Source organism: Nansenia antarctica (assembly GCF_963989245.1).
Source record: "Nansenia antarctica genome assembly, chromosome: 19".
Lineage (NCBI taxonomy): Eukaryota > Metazoa > Chordata > Actinopteri > Argentiniformes > Microstomatidae > Nansenia > Nansenia antarctica.
The window spans coordinates 22,366,545-22,376,544 of NC_137692.1; the positions used below are offsets into that span (position 1 = coordinate 22,366,545).

Sequence of the window (10,000 nt, forward strand, 5' to 3'; positions counted from 1 at the left end):
ACTAATATAAGTCGCACTGGACTATAAGTCGCATTTATTTAAAAACATGTTAAATTCTATATATTTGGATATATAAGTCGCACCTGACTATAAGTCGCAGGACCAGCCAAACTATAAAAAAAAGTGTGACTTATAGTCCGAAAAAATACGGTGCTGTGCCTCTGTCTTACCTGCAGGGGGCGCTGGTGACTGTGCCTGTCAGCCTCCCCTACCCGGACCCCCCGGCGCCCTCGGAGTCCCCGGCCTGCCCGGCTTACCTGGTCTCCCTGGGCAACTGGGCCTCAGGGGGGACCTTGGTTTCCCTGGAGACATGGGAGGAGTCGGGCCAGATGTGAGTGTCAACACTACTCATTGTAGGATGATTGAGTGATTGATTGATTGATTGATTGTTTGATTGATTTGGGTAAAAAGTACAGACAGTACATCCCAGAGGATAGCAGGTAAAAGTGTAACTGAAACACTTGTTTCCAACGTGGTCCTCGTTGGTAGACAGAAACAACCAAGACAAGAACATAGAAAAAACAATGCACCAAGAAACACACAAAGAGCATACAATACACCAGAACATAATACAAGATACGATCAGAATACAGTTTTGGACATTGTTTACAACAAAAGTGCTGCGTATCAGTGTGTATGTGTGTAATGTGTGTATGACTATGAGTGTGCGTGGAAGGCTAGGTGTATAGTTGGAAAAAATAAAAGCCTAATGCCTGTGGAAAACGTTGATGAACTATTGCTGATCGTACAGATGGCTGGAGTGTTTTCCAGCCCTACATAAAGTGTGACCTCAGCCGTGGACTTTTTATTTATTTATTTGTTTTCATTGTATAGGGTCTCCCAGGGTTCCCAGGGGTCCGGGGTACCAAAGGACACAAAGGTGATCTCTATATAATGGATATCAAAGGTAAGTGACCATTCTTCTTATGAACCTTCCTTGTCATTTCGTGACGTTAGAATTATAAGGTTCTATCTAAATTTTTGTCAAAATTGAGTTTTTTACATAATCTGATCCATTAGGTGTTTATTAATGCCTGTGTGGTGTTATTTTGAATAAATAATTAATTTGAGTTAGTAATTCATAAAATACAAAGGTTCCATCTCACAAAACATAATGAGATGTAAAAACTTTGACTCTCAATATCTCTGAACTGCCCTAAACGGAGATAGAACCTTATCATTCTAAGATCACGATTTGATAATCCCTCAATCCCTCCCACCTCCGTGTTTATGAATCTGTTGTTGTTGCGTTGTGTTGCAGTATTTCCTTGTTTTGTCTACACTACAGCCTTCCTAGCCAGCTAAGGGCAGTACAGAGCCTGGACTCTTTTAAGACAGGCCTAAAAACCTTTTTTATTCAAAAAGGCCTTTCAACTGTTGAACCTGTGTTCATTCTTGTGATTTATTTTGTGTTCTTTTTTTTACGATGTTTTTAACTTATTATGTTTTTCAGGTTGTTTTTTGTTTTTAACTTATTATGTTTTTAGGCTGTTTCTTTTTAAACTCTGTAACACTCTGAGATTCTTTTGAATGAAAAGTGCAATACAAATAAAATGCATTATTATTATTATTATTATTATTATGACTACATGTGCGTGTGCTTGTGGTTCTCTAGGTGTGAAGGGAGAACAAGGCCCTTCAGGACCCCCTGGTCGTCCCGGCTTCACTGGAAGGAGGGGAGACGACGGGAAGACCGGAGCGGTTGGTGAAACCGGCTCAGAGGTGAGTCGACCAAGTCACCAAGGTGTGGGGAGCATGGCGCGTTCTGGCCTGCAGAGGGAGCCAGACTGTTGGTGGGGGATGGATGACGGGCTGATTACGGACAGGTGTCAGTAATATAGACTCGTTATCCATCCCCCACCAACAGTCTGGCTCCCTCTGCAGGCCAGAACGCACCATGCTCCCCACACAAGGGCTCTGTTTTTAGTCTGCACAAAGAAAGAAACCCTAACGCAGGCGTATGCAATGGCAATTTGTGTCTGCAGTAACAGGTGAAATATTACCACAGCGTTGGAGCGTCGTCTTGTATGCTAGAGTAGCTTAGCAGTAGCATATTAGAGTAGTTCACGACAATGACCAGGGCCAAGTGTCGTCAGTTGAAAATGTTTGAAAATTCAAAATGGCAGTTGGCTGTGAAAAAAGCACTAATATTTCAGACGTACCCTATAGCTTCCCCGTCAGTTGCCTGCGCTTGCGCTAAGACCGTTTTTTAATGCCATTAAAATAGAGTCAAAGTCATATCCACTGTTGCCAACATACAGAATAAGATTTGACTCTACTTCCTTCTTTTGTCTAATTTATCGCCTGAAATGTTTTCACACCATAACATAATGGGAGTGACCTCCCTCGACCTGTTTGAGTTTGATTGGTTTTCTCCTAACTGCTGAATCACTCAGGGGCACAGTTACCCAGGGTTCCCTGGTGACAGAGGGTATCCAGGTTTCGACGGGCCGAAGGGGATTACTGGGCCGACCGGCGTGCCGGGCCCTGATGTCGTCGGTGCGGTGGGGCAGCGGGGGCTCTCTGGAGACCACGGACCCCCAGGGTTCAGGGGAGCCCCGGGCCTCAAAGGTGTTCCAGGTAAGGTGTCTGTCTGTGGAACTTTCACCCAAGTCATTCTGGCAGTTTGTTTTACCTTTTTAAACCATAACACAGTTTTTTTACTATTATTTTTAAATGACTGGACTTTTTAAAATTGTATAAACACTGCTATGTCTGTCTGTTTTTATTGTATGTATTAATGTATGTGACCTATGTGTGTTTTTAATGTGGAAACGGTATTCTTGAGCTGCACTTCTGCCTGTCAAAGGAGAATTTCTGTCACTGTGTGACAGACAATAAAGCTATCTTGAATCTTGAAATCGTCAAGTAAATAATAATAATAACGTTTTATTTGTATAGCACTTTTCCTGCAAAAACATCGCAGCTCAAAGTTCTCCAATCATTATATAATCATCATTTAATTATTTAGTCATTTAAAGGCAATATTAAAAAGATGGGTTTTTAAGTCTTGACTTGAACATAATGTGCTGAGGTTGCATCCCTAATGTAAACTGGCAGTGCATTCCACAATCTGGGTGCATAACATGAGAATGCAGCCTCACCAAATCTCTTCTTTTGTACATGTGGTACACAGAGAAAACCAGCGTCAGAAGACCTGAGAGCTCTATTGGGTGTGTCCTGTCCTATGTCCTATATGTCCTATGTCCTATATGCCCTATATGCTAGCAATGTCCTCTTCATCTCGTTATCTGTACCATGCAGGTGACACCCTCCCCTGCGTGCCCAGTAACCCTGGCCCCCCTGGGGAGAAGGGCGAGGCGGGACGCCCAGGTAAACCTACACCCACCTGGATGTTTCTTTGACGTTATCTGCTGTAGAGGTTGTATACCTTGTCATTACAGGGCTGTTTTGTAAAAGAGACAGGTGTCCGTAAGATCTGTGTATAAATAAAGGATGAATACAAATAAGGATTATTGAATGACGTCTCTCCCATGTTATGCTGCCTAGGGCTCAACGGAGGGGCGGGACCCCCTGGCTTTCGTGGACCTCTCGGACCGGAGGGGCTAAAGGGAGAGAAAGGGGACATCGGATTGTCTGGACTACCTGGACCCACAGGTGGAGATTACCCCCCCTGAAATAATGGGGGATGGCATCCCCCCCTGAAATAAAAACGGTCAAAATCATCCCCCTTCTAAAAACTGCCATCCCCCCTAACCATCCATTATGTCATGTTATCAATTAACGTGGTATTACTGCTATTTCAACATTTAGTTTTGCGCATATTGAGTAAAATACTGTGGCCAAGGGGGGGGGGGGCACGCACACATGCAACAATTACATTTTTACCAAGTCACTGACACTGAAGTCACTGATGCTGTGGGGATGCTAAAATAGTCCCCATATGATCAAATCCACCATCCCCCCTGATTTTCTTTCACAACTTGAGTACTGTGTATTGGTAATGTGAAACAAAATAGTCGTAACATTTTCGCAATTAGAGTATGTGACATCATTCCCTGTTGTACACTTTAACTGCTCCTCCTGAGACATCTTCTGCCCCTCAGCACTGTGTCTCCTGAAGACACCCGCTTTTCCCCTCTACTGTGTCCCTAAAAGCTTCTATTGCCCCCCTTGTACTGTTTCTCTGTTTCTCCAGTGTCAGAAATAAATAAATAATGGGTTTAGAAGAAGGTGATAGAAGAAGGTTTTTCCTTCTATCAATGGCCCCGGGCCTGAGCTGGATTACTCTTCCTGCTACGACTGGTGGACTGATGATTCCCTTGCTTAGTATTCAAATGTATTGATAGATAAAGTCGCTTTGGAATAAGGCGTCTGCTAAATGCCAAAAATGTAAATGTAAATGTAAATGTTCTCCCCTCTGAAGGCTCTATCGGGTGCGGGGGGGATTCTGGAGACGCGGGTTCTGAGGGGCTGAGCTTCGACGGTACCCCCGGCTCCCCCGGTGCCAGGGGCTCTCCGGGGCTGAAGGGGCCCGTGGGGAACTCTGGACCGGGGGCTCCAGGCGCCGTGGGCCCCCTAGGAGCACCGGGGCTGGCGGGGCCCAAAGGAGTCCCAGGCCCGCCAGGTCCAGCTGGATTAACAGGTACCAACCAGTTAGTGATGAGCGTTAATTGAGGTCAGGAGGTAGAGTCGCCGTCTAATGATCGCAAGGTTGGCAGATCGGCGGTTCGAGCCCCGGCTGGCCACATGTCGAAGTGTCCTTGGGAAAGACACTGAACCCCAAAATTGCTCCCAGTGAGCGGGCTGGCGCCTTGCATGGTAGCTTGCTGCCATTGGTGTGTGAATATGTGTGTGTGAATGGGTGAATGAGAGGCCGTTGTAAAGCGCTTTGGATAAAGGCGATATATAAGTGCAGTCCATTTACCATTTACCATTTTAATACTCCTGGACTGACTGGTCATGAAAGTTCAGCAGAAATTGTTCAAAAGAAAAGGGGTTATTTTTGGTTCATACGTGATGGGTTTGACCGACTGTTCTCTCTACTCCACTTCAGGTCCGACTGGGCTGGCTGGCGCCCTGGGGAGGAAGGGGGAGCAGGGGGAAGGTGGTGCTACGGGCAGAACCGGGCCTGTGGGTCTGACCCCTGGGCTGTGTGAGGGAGGGGCTGACGGTCTCCCAGGACCCACGGGACCCACAGGAGACATCGGCCCCCCAGGTGTGTGTGTGTGTGTGTGTGTGTGTGTGGCTGTGGCTGTGTGTGTGTGTGTGTGTGTGTGTATCAGTTCTCTGTGATGTGTGTGTGTGTGTGTGTGTGTGTGTGTGTATCATTTCTCTGTGATGTGTGTGTGGCTGTGTGTGTGTGTATCATTTCTCTGTGATGTGTGTGTTTTCTAGGTTGTGTGTGTGTGTGTGTGTGTGTGTGTGTGTGTGCGTGTGTGTGTGTATATCATTTCTCTGTGATGTGTGTGTGGCTGTGTGTGTGTGTGTTTGTATATCATTTCTCTGTGATGTGTGTGTTTTCTAGGTTGTGTGTGTGTGTGTGTGTGTGTGTGTGTATCATTTCTCTGTGATTTTTATGTTGTGTGTGTGTGTGTGTATCATTTCTCTGTGATGTGTGTGTGTCCAGTTCTCTGTGATGTGTGTGTGTGTGTGTGTGTGTGTATCATGTCTCTGTGATGTGTTTTCTGTGTTTTCTAGGTTGCGCTGGAGAGAAAGGTGACGCTGGAGAGACGGGTCTGCCCGGGACCGGTCCTAAAGGAAACACGGGGAAGCACGGTTCTCCTGGGTTCCCAGGGTACCCCGGGGCCCAAGGACCCACAGGCCCGCTAGGGGACCCGGGCCTACCGGCACCTGACGGCCAGAAGGGTAAGAGAATAGCTCGTTATTTGTAGTGAACGAACGTAGCAACAACCATAGTCCAACACATAGACAACCAACAGCAGCATTGAGTTTCTTCCGTGTGGCCATGTCACTATGACTCAAAACCAGAGGGGATAGAGCCTTCTCTAAAGCAGCCCCTAGGCTCTGGAATAGCCAGGGAGGACACACGTCAGATCCGCCCAGAGCGTCGAGGCTTTGAAAACGTTAGCTAAAACGCACCTCTTCTCCCTGGCCTTTGACCTGAGGTCAGCCTGCCTCCCGACAACACACAGCACTTTTCTGCACTTTTATTTCTGCACCTTGTAGTATTTTCTATTGCATTTCCTTGTTTTTAGTGTATTTGTATTTGTTGTTTTCTCTTTTACTTGTGTTTTATCTGTTAAGGACTTCGGGCGGCTGTTTTGTCGTTGTAAATGTGCTATATAAATAAACATTACTTACTTACTTACTTACTTACTTACTATTGTTTTATAAACTTTTAAGACACTATATACCTGAAACTCCTATAGTATCATCTCTAATGTTCCTTCATGAATGTTCTTTTAGAGGCATAGACCATGCTATATACTACACTAATATGATGTGACATTCAAGTCTCAACTGAAAGTCCGAATCGAGACCCGGAGCAAGTGGATGAGTTCGCAACATTGTTGCATAAATAATTTCTCTGATTTGCGTTGTCACAGCCCTTCATTTAAACGAAGTAACATACGCAATCAAAGCAACAGACGTGGTAGGTTATTGGTCAGAAAAATGTAGAATTATTTTTGTTGTTCCGTTGTTCCGCTCTTATCGCGTGCGCTGTTGTTTTCCTGTGTCGGGCAGCGTTCTCACCAAAAGCGAAGCGAAGCAAAGTAATGGATGCGTCGTTTCTAACCGAAGCGAAAACACCCTTTTCAAGCGGAGCATCCGAGGGTTCTTTGCTGCGGGAGCGACTTCGAATGCGCGTTCTCACAGCTCCAAACGACGCAGAGCAAAGCGAACTTTATCCTAAACTCCGTTTCAAGTGAAGCAAATGTTCTAGTGAGAACACCCCCTATAACTATGACTATGACATTCCCCATGAAGGTCTGGAAGGGATCCCTGGTAGGGACGGGTCTTCAGGCAGTCCGGGACGGAGCGGACCTACAGGACCTCAAGGGAGGAAAGGGGAGAGAGGCTTTGACGGCCGGCACGGCTTAGCAGGAGACGAGGGCGTTAAAGGAGAAACAGGTATGAGTATGTTACGGTACATGTGGGAAAACGGTACATGTGGGAAAACTAGGGTTAGGGTTAGATGCTAGGGTGCTACGGTTAAGGTTAGGGTTAGGGGTAGGGTTAGGATTAGGGGTAGGGTTAGACATGCCAGCATGTACCAAGTGGACGTAGCACCTAACCCTAATCCTAGTTTTTCCACATGTACCGTATTCCCACATGTACCGTAACATATATACTATGATCATTGTTGTGGATTTAATTGATTCTTAGTAGATGGAGTAGAACTTATAAAGCAGAAAGAGCTTAAACCAATTGACTCAAATGAGGCCTTTTATTAAGCAAAGTTTTATTAAGCAGAGAGAAAATAGCAGTCAAAAAAGCTCCTTCCTGTCAGAGGGGCAAGCATTATATACTGTAGCAGTTTCCTGCCTGATGACATCACTACTCTTGCTTGACCAATCATAATCATCATCTGCGCCACAGTTCTTGGCACATCTCTTACAGGAAGGGAAGGCCTTCCTTTAGTGCCAGATACCCCATCTCCGTTTAGGGCAGTTCAGAGATATTGAACGTCAAAGTTTTTACATTCCATTATGTTTTGTTAGATGGAACCTTTGTATTTTATGAATTACTAACTCAAAAATGTCAACATTTTAAGAATAACACCACACAGGCATTAATAAACACCTAATGGATCAGATTATGTAAAAAACTCAATTTTGACAAGAATGGAGATAGAACCTTATAATTCTAACGTCACGATGATTTGCTTTTTGTCCACCAGGGGGCAGAGGAGTCATCGGGGACCCTGGAGTCACCAAGTGGATTCTCATTAAAGGAAGAGCAGGAGCCCCCGGAGAGCCCGGCCTCGATGGCTTCACTGGGCCACGAGGTACGAGAAGGGCGACAGCCATTTTCTTCGAACAGTCGTGCCTTTTTTACCTACTAAAAGAACCGCCTAGTCGGGACTCTTTACAATGCTCAAGCTGCTATTTACACACAACGACCACCAGTTGGACGCTTGTAAATTAGCCTGCCTCCTCCTACACAGAAAAACAGCAAAATAGCTTTATACTAGCTTATCCTGATGTGATTTTGAAAATGTAAAATGTAAGGATACTGGGGTGGTAGAACACACATATCTAGGAAAAGTCATGAAAGGAGGGTCCTGAAATTTGATCGAGTGCAAAGATATAACATTTATTTTACTCACAGGGGTCAAATGAACCCTCATGGCTGTTCTAGTGTTAACACTGTAATCATTTCTAATTTTGACATTCATCTGAAGGGAATAGAAATGGTACTAATGTTCCAAAGCAGAGAGAGAGGCAGGAAATGATGACATACATTTATTTTTTAACCTCTCAGGTGACAAGGGTCCTGCGGGGGGGAGGGGGGAGCCAGGCTACCTGGGCCTAGAGGGCCCCCCCGGGGGAGAGAGCGGTCCTCGGGGACCCCCCGGCTCGTGTGGACGGCCAGGGGAACTGGGCCTACCTGGGCTTCCAGGCCAGAGAGGGATCATCGGCTTCCCTGGAGAGACCGGAGATCAGGTAGGAAGGTTATTATATACCTGAAAAACATAACAAGAATGAGAGGTTTCATGTCCAAGCAAGACCTTGAAAAACTCATCCATGCATTTGTTTCGAGTAGACTTGATTATTGTAATGGTCTACTAACAGGCCTATCTAAAGGAGCTGTTCGTAAATTGCAGCTCATCCAAAAACGCCGCTGCTAGGGTCCTAACAAAAACAAAGGAATTTGAACACGTTACACCAATCCTGAAATCCCTGCACTGGCTACCAGTCTCTCAGAGAATTGAATTCAAAATCCGCTGAAACAAAATCAGTTTAAAAGAACACACAAGCCAGACAGTGGCACACATCCAAGCATTTCCAGCACAGTTAAAAGATAGAAACATACATACATCTCCACACCTCCTGCACGTACAGTTAGTCATGCTATGTCATGTTAATGTTGTTGTTGATGTTTTTAAAGGGTGACCCTGGGTGTACTGGATCATCAGGCACGCCTGGCTTCCCAGGATACACTGGGATCAAAGGTACAGTTCATAGACACAACAGTTTGTCAATATCGTCTTTATCTCATATATGGTTTAGACCAGCGGTCCCAAAACCTTTTTTCTGTGAGGGCCACATCATTGTTCCTTTCTCTGAGGGGGGGCCGGGGGGGGGGGGGGGGGTCGTCTGTAACAGAACAGGATATGGGCCGGAGCGACTACCATTATTATTGTGGAGATTTTATTATGATTTCATATTTGTTCATTATGCCTAGATTATTATTATTATAATGCTAGATTAGTTCATTATTTTGTACTGAGTGGTGCATTTGGGCATTACTTTGGGCATTACTTTTCAAGAGATGTGTGTCGCCAATTAAAAGAGCGTTATTACTATCATAATGAAATGTTTTCATATTAATTGCTATTGAAATCAAAACAGTGGGCTTACCTATGCATATATTCACTGAATGGCCTACTGCTGGTTGCAATCAGTTTAGCTACCTGAAAACTGTCCCGGATGACTGATTCAACTGGGTTTGGCGTACAACGTATTCTGCTGAGCTGATGGTCCACTTTTTAGCTTTGACACTTTGTCTGCTCTCATTTCAAATCAAATCAAATCAGGTTTTATTTGTATAGCGCATTTCTCACAAGATGCGACTCAATGCGCTTTACATACTGACAGAGCCACAAGCAGGCAAAAGTAAAAACCTGTACACTGTGTAGCCAGGAAAATTCCCATGCAGCCCTCTACTCATAGAGCGACTACGACCAGTTTGCCTACCAGCAATGTACCATTCTGTTGGAGGGTGAAACTAACTAATAATGTTATTAATAAATGTGCGGGCGGACCGTAGTTTTGGGGATCCCCTAGGCTATCTCAGTGAATCTATTGCGTAGAGGTATGTTGCTCTCTAAATTCCACGAGTAGTGTTGATG

General features: G+C 45.1%; 1 protein-coding gene across 1 annotated transcript in view; it reads left to right on the forward strand.

Annotated features, from left to right (window-relative positions):
* Positions 1 to 10,000, forward strand: part of col4a4 (collagen, type IV, alpha 4) — a gene marked incomplete at both ends in the record, with an annotated part of 67,649 nt that overhangs the window by 48,526 nt on the left and 9,123 nt on the right. Inside the window, 11 exons of the mRNA XM_080549057.1 lie at positions 177 to 331; positions 1,624 to 1,722; positions 2,405 to 2,580; positions 3,265 to 3,333; positions 4,388 to 4,606; positions 5,018 to 5,179; positions 5,662 to 5,829; positions 6,913 to 7,056; positions 7,826 to 7,933; positions 8,410 to 8,591; positions 9,037 to 9,100. Of these exons, the coding sequence (XP_080405183.1) occupies positions 177 to 331; positions 1,624 to 1,722; positions 2,405 to 2,580; positions 3,265 to 3,333; positions 4,388 to 4,606; positions 5,018 to 5,179; positions 5,662 to 5,829; positions 6,913 to 7,056; positions 7,826 to 7,933; positions 8,410 to 8,591; positions 9,037 to 9,100 (1,546 nt within the window). The remainder of the gene's footprint in view (positions 1 to 176; positions 332 to 1,623; positions 1,723 to 2,404; positions 2,581 to 3,264; positions 3,334 to 4,387; positions 4,607 to 5,017; positions 5,180 to 5,661; positions 5,830 to 6,912; positions 7,057 to 7,825; positions 7,934 to 8,409; positions 8,592 to 9,036; positions 9,101 to 10,000) is intronic.